The following is a 15,610-nucleotide window of genomic DNA, read 5'->3' as shown; positions in this document are numbered from 1 at the left end:
ATCGCAGGAGAGCTGCTCACAGGGAGCTGCTGTCTGGGGAGAGTAAATCAGGATGCTCTCAGCTCATCCGAAACTCTCCTGCTCTTTCCTTTGTTTTGCTATTCACTGTTTGTGACAAAAACATCAGCACAAAGGACTCAAAGGGGTGACTGTCCCCTCTTCATAAAATCAATGGGACACTAAATATGTTAAATATATATATAAGTACTCCTTTTTAAATTTATATATGTACATGTAGAATATGTGTTTATTTACCACGTTCTGTACAGTTATTTTGCTGGGGGGAGATGTTCAGTATGGAGCAGGCAGGGGTCCATCAGGGACATGTGGGCAAAGATTTGCCACATCCTTAGGACAGGGCTGGGAATATAGCCCAGGGGTAGAGCCCTTGCCTCAAAGGTGTAAGGCCCTGAGTTTGATCCCCAGCACCACAAAGTTAAATAATCAAACAAGGCATTAAAAATCAAGCCAACCCTTTGTTCCTAAGCAAATCCTTAAACAGAAGGGCAGGGCTGGGGCCCATGTTTTCAGCCAGCGGAGCCAGAAGGTTTTTTCTGAGTGGTGCTGGTATGGCTAGCATGCGGGCTGTGATGTGGCAGACAGCTTGCTTCTTCCCCAAGTCTGTCACCCGCCTTGGACTGCTCCTCCCCAGGCCAGATCAGCCAGGGAATCACAGCTCTTCGAGGGCACGGTGGCCATACCACTGGGATCACGGGTGTTTCCATTTGTTTCTTCTGCTTCTTTTTTTTTTTTTTTCCTGCCTCATTTTTTTCTACAATAAAGATGGATGGCTTTTCCAGTAAGAAAAGTGTTTTTATAATTCAAGTAGAAAGACAGAGGAGAGTCCTGGCATGTGTCGTGGGGCTGCTACTCGCTGTTTTCTGCCCTTCCCTTGTCCTCCAGTTGCAGGGCCATGGTACCTCCTGGGGAGACCTCCATGGGCCCAGCTCTTACCACAGGGCAGGCAGTGGGGACAGGTGTGGCCCCAGGGCCACCCCCTTCCCCTTTGTGGTGACACTAGTCCTCCGTTCTCTGCTCTTTGGCCAGGAATGAAGGCCACCTTCCTCTGTCTGCTTTGCTGGCCCTTTACCTGTTTCTCTGTGTCCCTGGCCCTCTTTCCCTTTCTGGGGACTCACAGAACCTTCTCGTGACCTTTAGCTTCACATTGCATCTGCGAGTGAACATTTTTCTCAAATCTGGGTTTGTCACTCTGGGAGACCCGCCCCCCTCACACACACACACACACACACACACACACACACACACACACACACACACACACACAGTGCTCTGGTTACTTTTACAACACACAAGCTGGGTACAGGGTGCACATTAGCAATTCCAGAGACTCAGGAAGTCGAGGCAGCAGGATTTAAGTTTGAGGCCAGCATCCAACTTAGCAAGGCCTTGTCTGAAAATAAAAATGTTTAAAAATAGCTAAAGAAGTAGTCCTGGATTCAACACCTAGCGCCAAAACAAAAAGCCATACAAACAAACAAACCTCTGCCAAACAAACAAACAAATCTCAAAACCCAAAACCACATATATCACCCAGGAGCCCTCTTCGAGTGGACTGGAATATGCCTTTCCTGGTACAGTGTTTTTTTGTTTTGTTTTGCCTTTTTGAGACAGGGTCTTTCTATGCAGTTCAGGCTGGCCTTGAACTCACTTTGTAGCATAGGTTGGCCTCAAACTCACAGCAATCCTCCTGCCTCAGCCTCCTGAGCACTGGGATTACAGGTGTGTGCCACCCATCTGGCCTCCGTATATAGTATTATAAAGGAAAATATTTTTTTAAAAACTTGGCCAGCCAATGATTTACAAGCCATCATGTAGGTGCTATGGTGTCATTTGCAATTTAAAAATAACCATCTCAAAAGGAAAATTTAAATGACTGTGTAGTGGTTATTTATTTTGAGAGTGTTGATACTGACAGTGGTGTTAGAAGGTAGTGGAAAAAGGAAACATTTTGAGAAAAACTGGAGAACGTTCCAGATTCTGGCATGTTCACACCAGCTGCGCATTCTTTTGTCTAGTTTCGCTTTAACAGTGAAATATGTGGGGCTAGGATTTAGCTCAGTGGCACAAGCACCTGCCTTGCAAATGTGTGGTCGAGAGTTCGATCCCCGGTACTGATAAAAAAGAAAAAGACAAAAAAAAAAAAAAAAAAGGAAACAGTGAAATATGTGGGTTCGCTTATTCTCAAGCCAAGAGTTCCGTGTTGTCTCCGCTTACCTCCATGAAGGGGCAGGGATGGAGTTTTCACCTCCCCCAGCCTAGCTTGCGGAAAGGAGAGAGGGGAAGAGAAAACGTTTCCACGAGTGACAGATAATATTGGAGCAGGAAAAAGGAGAGGAGAGCACAGGGAGCCTCAGTCCACTGGCAGGTGAAGAGGCGGCCAGTTGTGCGGTAGGGAGGACACTTACTTGTGAGGTGGGAGGCGGCAGCACTTTCTCGAAGTTCTCTTGAAAGGAGCGAAGCTGTTTACTGGTTTGGCCTATCGCATCCTCCACCAGCTTCCTGAAGGCCGGCTCGGAGACGCAGTGGTGGGGCAGCTAGGTGGGACAGACACGTAAACAGGAGACGGGAGGCACAGAGTCCCTGGCCACCAGCACTCTAGCCCCAGGTAGTACACTGGCCACTTCCATCACAGTCAGCTGCTGTTTTTGTCTGACCGCTGGCCCACTTCCCTACAAGAAAGGGTCCTCTTTGGGGTCCAGCATTACTGCCCATCATGGTGCTGAAGCCGCAGGGCTAGAGGTCCTGTTATGCTTTCTCCGAACCAAGTGATTGTACTCGGGATGACAATGGGCCCAGGTGAGGCCAGTGGGAACTTGCTCATCAGAGCCCTCATGCAAAGGGTCACTTCCTTTGCTTTACAGGGGGGAAGGTACACACTTGCAGCTCTCCCTAGCCATCCTCCCTGTGCAGAACTAATGCCTGGTAGAAAAGAAAGCCAAGCAGGACAAAGAAACAGAGCCAAAGACAAAATTAAAGCCAGAATCCCAAAGCTAGGCATGACGGTGCATGCCAATCATCTCAGCACTCGGGAGGCTGAGGCAGGAGGGAGGGTGGCCATAAATTTAAGACTAACCTGAGTTACACAGTGAGTTCAAGACCAGTCTGAACTACATAATGAGACCATATCTAAAAAAAACCAAAACAGAGTCTGGCAGTGTCACCTGTCCTGCTAGATAGAGGGGGTACCTGAGCCTCACGCCACTCCTGGCCTCCTGCTGTGCAGATTGTACACTCTTCATGCTCCTGCTGCTTTGGTTTGCATTTCTGTAACTTCTGTAACATTTCTATGACCCAAGGAGTTCTCAGGAACACCATCCTGAGACCCTGAACCTGTTAAAGATCTTTAGACTCCTTGAGGCTCCAACAGCCCAGCTGTAACTAAGACCTATCCAGCTTCACTACTCACAGATACACCCAACTTTCTGAGCTGTCACCAGACTTGTTATTCTTGGTTCTGACCCAGAGCCATCCTCCCCTCAGCTGCAGAGTTGGAACTTCCTGCCACGCAGGCCTCTCCCTAGTGCCATAGGTACAGGTCCCAGGGAAAAAGAGTACTAGGAACAGAAAGGTTCCACAGTCCCCGATGGGCTCTCACAGTGCACAAGACAGGACCAAAAGGGCCCTCACTTTCTTGTAAATGTCACCTTCCCCTCACGGCATCCCTAGCTCTGTGCATCCCTGTACACAGTCCTGACCATAGGAAAGTGAAAGATAGCGCAGTCAGATTCGCTCTTCTGTTGCTGGGAAGGAGAAGCCCAGGCATAAACCAATTCTAAATGAGCATGTGTCTGAGACAAAAATTTGCATTCAATGCTGGAAGGACCAAGAAGAAGCAAAGCTCCTGGTGCAGTCTTCCTGCGGCTGGGAAAAAACCCCTCCTCCAGGACTCTGGAGCAAGCACGCTCAGGGGAGCACTGAGGAGTTCATCCCAAGGGCTATGGGAGCATAGAGGATGGGAAGATGAGCTCTCCTACACCCCTGCTCCAGAAGGGGAATTCAGAGAGCATCATGGACTTATCCCTGTTAGACTACAGCAGACCTTGATGGGCAGGGAGGCATCTCAGGCTAGGAGGAATCTGAGCAAAGAGGACATGGAAACCCTCAGACATGGTGTGCTACATGGGGCATTCTCCAAAACAGGCCACATACTAGCTCACAGAATGTGCTTAAATAAATGCAGAAGAACTGAAATTATCTCATGCATATCGTCAGACCATAGTGCAATGAAATTAGAAATCAACATCAAAAGAAACCATGAGAACTTCATAAATACATGGAAATTAAATAGCGCCCTCCTGAACAACCAAAGGTCACAGAGGACATTAAAGAAGAAATTAGTTTCTACGATTAAGTGACAAGGTCAATGCAATATACTGGGACTTACGGGACACGAGAGCAGTCCTAAGAGGGAAACCTATTCCAGTGAGTTCCCACATCAGGAACACAGAAAGTGTGCTGGAGGGAGGGGCTGTGGGCAGAGAGTTGGGTACCAGCCCAAAGGGTGAGAGGGGCCAGGGAGGCAAATCCTGCAGGCAATTTCACGCAATGAATTAGGTGGGTAAAGCTGAGCGCAGAGATAAGATACCCAGGAGACAGCAGGCAGGGTGAGGGGCACTGAGACCGCTCCCGAGGCCCACGCCTGAGCCATGCCACCCAGAAGCTGACATCACAGAAAAAGCAGAGAAGAGGCTGGGTCCTCCTTGGGTCAACTCGAATCTCCCAAATTCTAAACTGCAACTTGAAACCTCTCGGAACCTATTTATGCTTTCAGCTGGCAGCACCTTATGCATGCTATTGAGAATTCTCAGCACACACCAAGCTCTGAACTGAATGGGCAGGACTCAAAATCCATGACCAGCTGTGTGACCCCTGCATAAGCTACTCAGCCTCTCTGAGCTTTGTTTTGGTTCTTTCCTTTGCAATGAGGCTGACCATATTACTCACTGTGCAAAGTTGTGATGAAAATTAAATAAAATAATCGTGTATGTAGTGCTCCAAACAGATACAGAATTATGCTCATGAGGAAGTGGCTTCTAGAAGCAGCAGTAGTAACAGCAGCTTGAGACATTTACTGTACTTCTATGTAGAAAGGCACGTTTGTCACCAACTTGCAGTATATTCTGATTTCCCAGTGCTCCCGAGTCCCAGAACCTGGGAGGCCCTGGAGTCCCAGCCTTATCCTAGTGGGGTGTTTTGTTTTGTTTGTGAGACAGGGTCTTTCTATGCTCTCTATGCAATACAGGCTGGCCTTGAACTCACTTTATAACCCAGACTGGTCTCAAACTTACAATGATTCTCCTGCCTCAGCCTCCTAAGTACTGGGATTTCAGGCATGTGCTGCCATGCCCAGCTTTATCCTAGCTTTTATGGCCCAGCTTCACTAAAAGAAGGAGAAGAAGCCCCTCATCATTACTCCTTCTAGGCACTGGATAGCCTGTTTGGAAGGCTCAGCCTCCCTATCTCGCACTCCCACACACACACATGGAAGAAGGGGTTGAGGCCTTGCCTGGCCTTGCCCCAGAGCTGGGGCAGTGCCAGCTGCCTACCTGAGCTATGCTGCCCTCTGCCTTCTGTAGCACTTGCTCTGCGAGATCCCTCTGCAGGGCCACGAAAGTGCGCAGGATCTGGCTCAGCCACTGCACCACCAGCTGGTTAAACTGCGGGAGCTCAGCCACCAGCAGCGAGTTGAGGGCCTGGTATGTGTGCCGGGCAGCCTCCTCCTCATAGGTCACGCTGCCCACTTCCAGCAGCTTCTCCTCCAGCCTCTCAAAATCCAAGAGTTTATCTAGACGCTTCTTGATCAGGTTTCGGGGGCCAACCAGGACTTTGGCCAGGCTGTTCAGAGGGCACCACACCAACCCTTCCAGTCGTCGCTTCTGGGGGAAGAGGGCAGCTTAGGAGCCAAGAAAGGAGATGGCAGAGGGCAGGACTAGGGGAAGAGGCACTGGAGGCAGGTTGCCTGTGCTTCCAGTCCCCATGCCACTGACTGGGCATGACCTGTAGCATATAATCTAATCTGTCCAGGCCTTGATCTTCTGGTCCAAAACACGAATGGCTTGCAATAAGCTCACCAAAAGTACCTGGTACAAAGTAGGTACTCAATTATGCCACTTCTCGGTATAATATGCAAAAACCTTGTTATTTCTATTCTTTGGAAGGTATTAGGGATTAAACCCAAGGAAATGCTCCATCACTGAGCTACAACTACAGCCCATGTGCAGAGGTCTTGAAAAAGATTCTGCATAGAGTGGCAGTCAAAAGCATAGTCCGGGAGTCAGCACTCTGGACTACTGACCTTCTGTATAAAGGACCCAGCAGGTCATGCTCTCTGAGCCTCTAGCCCCCTTCTGCAGAATGGAGCTATTTACAGGAGCTCCCAAAGGCGTGTGATGAGGGGGAATAAGGTAAAGAGTGTAAAGGACTTACTTAGCACAGCACCTGGAAGAGGATGAGACTCAATAACACTACTGTGGCTATTTTTATCAGAAAATACACTAATACTAACCCCTACCCTGCACTAATACCAACCTCTACTAAAGTGATTATAGATGTGACAATGGTGTCTAAATATTGTACTTGTAGGCTCTGCCATCTGCCTGACACAGAAAGAAGAAAGGAGAAGTCCTACTCACAAACTCCAGGAAGGTCTCGTGCTGGTCTCTGGCCAGGCTACAGTACTGCACCGCAGGCCCACTGGGGATGTCCAGGTCACATTCATGAGGCCGGAAGCGAAGGAAAGCCTGGGTGTGGGGCCAGGAAACATGCAACCAGAGCTCACATCCTCTGCCTGAATCCCCTCCAGCAGACTTCTCAAAGAGGGCCTCCAGGCAATCTGCTCACCCCCACGTCAGGGAAGCACACAGCCTTTTCCATCCTGCACAGTGTGGGTGAGTAGAAAGTTCTCCCCAGACTGAGTCAATGTCCCAGTGACCCCCTCAAGTGCTTCCTGACTTCATATGCCAGCATACTGTGATAGTTTTATGGGTTTTTTGGACCATGTTTACACTCTGTATGTGTTGATACTTTTCTTTAAATTAATTGCAATTTAAATCAATGCACCAAAAAACCCCAAACTTACAATGCTGCCACAAAGTAAAAACTAGTAACACCTGCCATCAACAGGCATGTGAAAATAATTGCTATAAAAACAAAACAATGTTATTAAATTCTACCTGCTCACCACTGCTTGCTGAAGTCCCTGGGACTCATCCTGCCACTTGTCCTGCAGGTATTAAAGACAAACTAGCGCAGAGGCTTTTCTTGGACTTGGTCAGAGGGCTGAAAACAGGAATTTCTTTTTCACTCTGGAATTTCAGCTAACGACATATCTGCACCTAAAGAAACACAGCCTCAATGCTTCCAAATATTCACCTGCCTGGCAAACGCCCTCACATCTCCCTGTAGGGGCCTGATACCTGCAGGTCCCTCCCTTCTATTCCATGAGCTGGTTCAGAACCCTGCCCCTTCCTGCTCAATGCACTACAGTGAGATCCTGGTTGTTCAGATTCTTCCACTGGGGGCCTTGCATAGAGCAGGCATGAGCAGGGGCACGGACCCTGACACACGGAGCAGTGTGGAACCATGGCCGCCTTCCTCTTGCATGCTTCCAATAATGCCACCCACCTTGCATTATCACAGAGCCATTATCATCCATGACGGAGCTGATCTCTGCAAATGGATGTGATTGACAAACTCGTTCCCCAAGGGGTGGAGTGGGTAGGATGAGCCACCACAGTGACACGGAGGAAGGGGGACTCTGGCCCAGGAAAGTGATGTCCTCAGCAGACATACAAACTGGTGGCCCTGTGGGCTGCATTCAGTTTGAAGACAGGTGTCTTCTTCAGCCTGTGTAGCATCTGAATTTTTATCTAACCTGCTGCTCATGCTAACACATCAGGGTATTTCAACTAAAAACCTGAATTTCCAGAGTCTGGTTGCTGTTACTACTATTTTTAATCGAAAAACTGGTCACACCAGACCTACATTCCCACACAGCAATAATATCCCAAAGTCAAGTACTTTAGATCATTGAGCCACCTGAATTTCATGCATGAGTCTGCTGAACGTGTTTCACAAACAGCTTGTTGGAGGTGGGGCTCCTATTTTGTCACATTGTATCCCCTGCATACCTCACTCAAGTGAAGTCACCTGCCTACATCTGAGTTTGTCTCCCTGCCTGTAGGTGCTGGTGCCTGGAGAAGGAGGTGAGAACCCAGTGGATTGTGGCCCAACCCAGTGGAGCTGCTCTTGGGTGGTGGCCCTGGTGGGGAAGGCATTGGACAGCACAACTGACTGGGTGACCTCATCTACATGGCCCTGACACAAGGCATGACCTTGGCACCAGCCCAGACCTACCCCTTGGGACTCCACAGGGTCCTCACCTCCAGGTTATCCAAGTAAGCGGCCACATTGTTCTTCAGTTCCGTCACACACAGAGACACCCACTGGAATCTCTCCTCTAAATCATCGAAGTCTTTGTCTTGCGTCTGAAGCGAAGCATTGCATGTGAGGACTGAGAGGATCCGCATGGGGGCAGTGTCTAACCAGCTCCCTTGTCCCAAGGCCTCACTGGGGACAAGCTTTCCACAGACCAACCCGCCAGAGCTTGATCCTCCAGCCTTGAAGCTGAGTGGGACAATTAAAAAGACAGGGTGGCTCAGCGGTTTTTCATTTGGATCATGGAATCTGACACGTGAGCATGTGACACATTTGCTTCCGAGCAGCATCGCCTCGGGCATGTGTTTATCCCTTTCTGAGCTTGTTTTCTCATCTATCTGCAAAACCAGTTTCATTGTATGGATCCAATAACCCTGGTTAAAGGGAAACACTCAATCAACACTACCAGGAGCTCTGTTTGCACAAACTCAGAGCCCAGCTCTCTCATCTACAGAGAAGCCCCAGAAGAGGGGCGGACTGTGGCTCTTCAGAAACAGGTGGGTCTTCTTTGGGCACCTCATTATCTCAGCCTCAGCTGCCTCGCTTCAGAAAGGAGTCTCAGGCTCCCCCTCACCCACTGTACAGGTTTAGGTCCCTAGGGAGGATCTGAGATGACTCCCCACCCAAGCCATGCTCACCCTGGGTACAAGCCCAGCCTCCTGCTTTAGCATCTGGCTCAGTCGGTTGGTTTTCTTGGAAAGGGTGTGCGTGTTGATTCTGGCCAGTCGCTCCCGGAGGGTCAGCTGCTCCACCTTGGTGTACTTGGAGGCTGCACCAACACAGGAAAGGGAGGACACCTTCAGTGACCAGGGTTGATCCAGGAAAGCCAGCACCCCTGACACACTTGCTGGTCCCTCTGCTCCATCAGGATTCATTGCTGGAATGGGGAGTCACGGAGTCACATAAGGGCCACTGCTTGGGGCCCTCTGTTGCAGGTGTGAGCTTCCCACCTGCCTGATCTTGGCACGTCACCACTCCTCTGGGCCTCAGCCGCCTCATCTGTAAAATGATCTGGCCACCTTGCAGAGTTGCTGGGAAGATTACATAAAGCTGAAGGTATGAAGGGATGTCATAGAGGAGGTCCCAGGAAGTAGCAATTTGTCGGAGTCCCTTGGACAGTTTTGGCCAGGCCAGCTGGAAGCCACACTTCCAGCCCCGGCTCAGTGCTTTCTACTCATCTGCTGCCTGTCATCATGGGTGGAGAAACGAGTAGGGAGGAATCCAAAGACACCAAATGTAACGTGGCATGCTGATGAAGGCCCCAGGCCTGAGTGTGAAACCTGGCCCTGTCCCTTACCAGCCCTGACAAATGAGGCAAGCTCTCGTTTTACCAAACTGTGAAACAGAGTTAACAGGCCCAACCTCAGAGGCTTAGCATGAGTCCACTAAGATAATGAAAGAAAAAAATGTTGCTTAATTAGTTCTCAAAAAAATCAACTGATCACTACCCTGTTTGTTCATTACAGACTGTGTACATGTGTTGAATTATCACAGTACCCCATAAATATTTGTATAACTGAAATAATAATTTGAAAAGGAAATATCAGCTAAAGTATCATGATCATACTGTCTCTGTGTGCAACTAAGTGTCTCTGTACTTGGGCAACTGCTCAGTTTTCCAAATCTTTCTATTGCAGCAGCCGAAAATACTGGCCTCACTCCAGGATTCATGGCTCCTCCACACGGTAGCGGCCACGTGGTTTGGAGAGGGTTGACCTCCCTTTGGCTCACAGGGTAGGTGCTCACTGGAATAAACCAATCCACAGAAACCCACCTCCTGGCAGTGTGGCTGGACCAGCAGTGATTGGCATACTCCCAGGCCTCAGCTAATCAGCTCATGGCAATTTCCTAATGGTAGTGATGGCTTCACGGTGAGCACACGGCCTGTGAATCTTCACACGATGAAGGGCCAATTCAATTTTTATGGCTAACAGAAGAGTTTTAGAACAACATAGCCACTTGATACTCTTAGAGGACACAGCTTGAAGATAAAGCTCATATTAAGGGCAGGGACAAGAGAATCACAGGAAACTGAAGCTATGGTCTTGATCAAGTCAAACCTAAAGTCTGTATTACCTCTGGATTACAAATGCCACAGCATTTTCTTTGCTTGGGAAGCCAGTGTGCTGTCAGGTGTTTGTAACCGAAGCGTTCTCACTGATGTAACCTCTAAGTGCCCCAAGTCCTTACCCACTTCCTTGCGCATCTTGTACTCATTGATGTTGGCATTCACGTCCTGGAGGGCAGAGGTTGCCCTCTGAAGGACAGGGTAGGCACTGTCATCGGGGAGTGTGTTCTCCAGAATTTTCTGCAGCAACAATGGGTACTTGGTAATCCTCTGCAGAGGAATTACCAGTATGAAACTGAGGCCTGACGATCCAGCTTGTGGCCTAAGGGAGAAGGCTGGTGTTAGGCAGGTAAAGCCCACCGTTCAGGGCACCAGGGGCCCTGGGATGCGTTTGTACAGCCCCAGGCAAGTCACTCTCTCCCCGTGGCCCTCACTGTCCTCCTGAGAAGTCTAGATGGGCAATGTCAGTCCCAGCCTTGCTTCCCATCTGTACCAAATCCAATGGTGCATTCTTTGCTCTCAGCTTACTGACCTCTGACCTCTGCCATTTTCCTTTGAAGCACATTCTTCCTTCAGCCCCCGAGACTCCTGTGCTCTGCTTCTCTTCACTGCTTTCTCTGCTGCCCGGCTCCAACCCTGGGGAGGATCCTGGAGTCTCCTCTCCACTCACCAACTCCCTTAGTGACCTCATTTGGTCCAATGGTTTTAAATACATCCCAGACCTACATTTCTACCTCCAAGTTCTTTCCAGAGCTCCAGATTCACATATTCAACCCCCCGCTCAACATCTCTATTCTGATGTCTCAAGCACAACTCTCTGTTGAGTATCCATAGGATATTTCACTTGCTAAAATGGCCTGCTGCTTTCCAAGAGTTTGGAGGTCCTAGCAAGGGAGTGTGACTACTCAGGGACCCTTGGTGAGGAACTGGTCCTCCTCTATGTGAGGATTGGCCGGGGGGCGGGGGCAGTCAGTCATCCTCTTTGATCAAGTGTGTACCTTTGCGAGGGACTCACATGGGGCAGTGAGGGAGTTTTTAGTTACTTTTATCCCACTGCTGAGGCAAAATACCTGCCACCCAAAGTTAAAGGGGGAAAGGTTCATTTAGCTCAGAGGTTTCAGTCCATAACTGACTGGCTCCAAGGCAGAGTGGCTTGGCAGAGGGGGATCACAAAGGAGAACCAAAAGATGGTAAAAGCAAGCAAGCAAGGGACCCCAATAGAGTCTTTTTTAACCCTTATGTTTTATCCAAGCTATTTAGGGCGGGCAGCACTCACGTCATTAATCCTAGTGCCCTTGAGCCTAGCACTGCATCAGGAATAAATTCCAGACTCACACACTCCAGATTCAGCCACCTCTGAAAAAGTCCCACCTGGGATCACATGACACTTTGGGGAGGACATCTAGACACAAGTCACAACAGGGAAGAGGGGACACCAGCCAGGCCAGCTAGATCAGCTGAATCAACCCAGGTGATCAACACAGTAACAGATATTACAGCCAGATTGCCCTTACATCCTATACTGCTGCTATTTACCTGTTTTGGGTTTTTCTGAGACATGGTTTTGCTATGTAGTCCAGACTGATCTTGAACTCACTATATAGTTCAGCCTGGTCTTGAACTTGCAGTGAACATCCTGCTTCAGCTTCCCAATAGCTGAGGTTACAGGTATGTGCCACTCACTGTGCCTGGCCTCTGCTGCTTTTCAAAATCACAGGAATTTAATTTTTCAAGATGAATTTAAGGTATAAATAATGTATGCTTTAGTATAAAGTTATAAATATCTATATTATAATGAAAACTCATAATTCTTGTAACTTCTTTTAAATAGTTAAGCACTTAAATAGTGGAAACAAAATGTGAACTCTTGCTCAGTTTAGGTGGCAACATGGGAATGTTGTATTATCTTTATTTTATTTTATTTTATTTTATTTTATTTTATTTTTGTACCAGGGATCGAACTCACGATCTCGCATTTGCCAGGCAGGCGCTTATGCCACTGTATCCTACTTTTTTAAAGGTTTGAGATTTTTATTAGAAAAACAGAACAAAGCACTGGGATGAATGGTGTTGAGATCCATTCCAGATGCATCCATGATGGGTAGATGACCACTTCTGAGCCCCTTCTTGATGTCTGGAATTTCATCAGGAGCCCCCTAAGTCAAAGGCAACTGGGGACAGACACCAATAAGCTTATCTTAACTATGACTGGTTTCTGGGAAATGCACAGAATTTCCGCCTGTAACCTCCAGGTGTACTGCCTGTAAGAAGCTTTACAAGCGCTGCTCAGTCCCAGCATTTAGCATTTCCCTGGTGACTTCCTGGCCTCTTCCTAAGGAAAACTCTCCAAATATCCAAGAAAGATCAGTTATGAGCCAAGAATAGGTAAAGCAGCAGAACCCTTCAGGGCCACAGATGCAGAGAGGCCGGGTGGGATTCCCCAACAGGGCTGCCTCTGCTGTCCATCTGCTCCCACCAAGAGGTCCTAGAGCTTGGCTGACAGTGGGTAGTGGAGGTGGAACATGGCAGATATTTTCTAGACTGCATCCCCTGGGCTTACTTTCCCTGGGAAAGAGCCAACAGCCTCCTGGGAAGCAGTTTCACCTTATGAGTTAAAGGGCACAGGACATCCCTCAGAGTGATGATCACACGCCTTCCTCAAAATCATCAAGGAATAATCACCAATGAACTAAAATCATCACTAATGAACCATGGAAGCTGTTTACACTTACAACCCTTCCAAAGTAATTTGGAGAAAACTTTTATGCCAAGAAAAGGGCACCAGAGCCAGAAGGAGAACATGCAGATCTGGGTGAGAGTGAGGAAACAGGACTTCTTCCAGTCTCTTGGCACGAGTGTCTCTTGGCAAGGACTTGTTGGCAGCAGTTGGGCAATTCACGATTATGTTTAAGCCCTTTGCTCCACTGACTCTACCCTCAAAACCTACCCAGAGAAATGCTGGCTTAAACAAACAAAGATGAGGGTGGAAGTTATTCCGCAACTATATTTATGACTGCAAAAAAAAAAAATTGAAAATAGTACAAAAATCCATCAACAAGAGAAGGCACAAATAAACTAGAGCCTCTAACCTGTCCTGGAAGGAACTCTGTGTAGCCATTAAAAGAACAAGAGCAAATGATTCATACTGTTATGAAAAGATATTCATAACTACATTGATTCAGTGAGAAAGCAAGTTCTGGAACAGCGTGTATACTAGCAGTCCCTTAAAAATATTTTCCTCGCTTGTCTGTCAATCTGTCTGTCTGAAAATATGCAAAAGGAAATCTGCATGGAAAACATTAACTACTAAGAGAGGAATGAAGAAATGGGAGAGCATGGGCAAACAGACTTTATATATTTGTGTATGATTTTCTTTTTCTTTTTTCAGTAAGCACAGATTACTTTTATATTATATTACTTATATATATTACTTATATGTATAAAATAAACAATGAACTAAAGGAAAAGAAAGGTCGCTCTGTGCTTTCTCCTAACTGAGCTGCCTCAACTATCATTCTGGAACTTGGGTGCTTGCGCCGGACTGATGCAAGTCCACCTCCAACCTACAGCTCGAGGATACACCTCAGGGACACCACCCCACGCTTCTGGCAGAGCTCCCTGCCCTCAGCAGAGGGGAGTCTTTGATCTGCGTGGCTCTCAGAGATGCGTGTTCCCTTGGAAGATAGGATTAAATGAGCACCTGCCCAAAGAAGGGGGAGGGGGCATGCATTTCAGAACCAATCTCATTAGAAGTACAGTCTATGCTGATGTCTGAGAAAGGGTCACTTACGGCTGGCATGGTAATTCTAGTTGGCCAAGCTCAGGGCAGTATCTTACAGTTATAAGTACAAAAAAGCCAAGATCATCGCTTCATGAGGGAGGAGATCGAAAAGCATACTGACAGGAAGGACATTGCTCCTGGCGTAGACTGAGGGCACAATCTCTGATTCAGGGCTCCTGGCAACCTTAGGGGTACAGGCATGGAGTGGGTAAGGCATCCTCTGAATGTTCAAATACTAAACAAGGCCTTAAATGTGCTGTGATTTTGAGAACTGTAACATTTGTAATACTTGAACTCTATCCATTGCATGACATCACACTGGAAATGACCAGGACACTACCTTTTATACATAACACCAAAGTCATTTGCAAGAACATCACCCTGCCCTGTGTGCTCTGCCTCCCAGGGGTAAGGTTACTCCTCCTTCAATCACATTATTTTCTTCTTTCTCTGTCATATACAAGGAATCAGATGTGTTTCCTCCTAGCTATCCTACAGTACACGAATCTTCTGCTTCTTCATTTTCCTGTTCTTGCACAAAATGACATCAGTCTTTTTCTTCCCTTAAATCCAGACCTATTTGTTATAAGTAGATGCTAGCACCTGAATGCTTCGTTATGTCTCTTCAAGTCATATGGTCTGAGCATTTGCACAATGAAATACACATTTTTTTTCTATATCAGTACCGGGGATCAAACTCATGACCGCACACTTGCAAGGCAGGCGCTTATGCCGCTGAGCTAAATCCCCAGCCCCAAAATACACATTTTATTAGAAATTTTTTTTCTTTTATTTCTCCTTTATATTAAAGTTAGGTCATCAAATTGATTTTTTTTAGTTATGAATATTAGGTAGGATTTTTTAAAGCCCTATCTCAGGATAATAAATGTATTTAATATTTATTATAAAAGGGGGGCATTGGGATGGATGCTGCTGAGAACCACAGCACTCTGAGAAAACATCATCTCCACTCAGTTAAGATAACTAGAACAGCCAAGATACACTGAGTGTCACTTGGGTCACTCCATGAGGTACCTTACCCATGAGGAAACCGGGTTCTGAGATGTGAGGGGCCAGGTTGTCTGGCTCCAGTGTCGGAGAAAAGCTCAGATTGCAGAGAGCGTAAAGAGCAGGAGCTTGGGCTGACTAGTGCTCCCCACAGTGCTTTAAATGTGTCTGCACTGGATGTCAACACCAAACACCTGGGGAACATTACCCCTAAGTCTCTAGCTTCTCTCTCGGTTTTTTGTTTTTGTTTTTTTTTTTTTTTTTTTTTTTGTCTTTATAGGTACCAGGGATCGAAC

At 47.5% G+C, this 15,610-nt stretch overlaps 1 protein-coding gene across 2 annotated transcripts in view; it reads right to left on the bottom strand.

Moving 5' to 3' along the window:
* The window catches only part of Arhgef37 (Rho guanine nucleotide exchange factor 37), a 47,687-nt gene that overhangs the window by 7,323 nt on the left and 24,754 nt on the right, over positions 1–15,610 (bottom strand). For both annotated transcript variants that reach the window (XM_013141201.3, XM_023560471.2), the window contains exons 5-10: positions 10,648–10,847; positions 9,096–9,226; positions 8,403–8,507; positions 6,654–6,761; positions 5,568–5,897; positions 2,427–2,555 (exon numbers count right to left, since the gene is read on the bottom strand). In XM_013141201.3, coding sequence (XP_012996655.1) covers positions 2,427–2,555; positions 5,568–5,897; positions 6,654–6,761; positions 8,403–8,507; positions 9,096–9,226; positions 10,648–10,847 — 1,003 coding nt within the window. The remainder of the gene's footprint in view (positions 1–2,426; positions 2,556–5,567; positions 5,898–6,653; positions 6,762–8,402; positions 8,508–9,095; positions 9,227–10,647; positions 10,848–15,610) is intronic.

The sequence above is a fragment of the Cavia porcellus genome, unplaced genomic scaffold (assembly GCF_034190915.1).
Source record: "Cavia porcellus strain 051 isolate PalLab524CR breed Dunkin Hartley unplaced genomic scaffold, mCavPor4.1 scaffold_21, whole genome shotgun sequence".
Taxonomy (NCBI): Eukaryota; Metazoa; Chordata; class Mammalia; order Rodentia; family Caviidae; genus Cavia; species Cavia porcellus.
The sequence above is the reverse complement of the archived record's forward strand: the minus strand, read 5'-3'. Positions and strand labels throughout refer to the sequence as shown.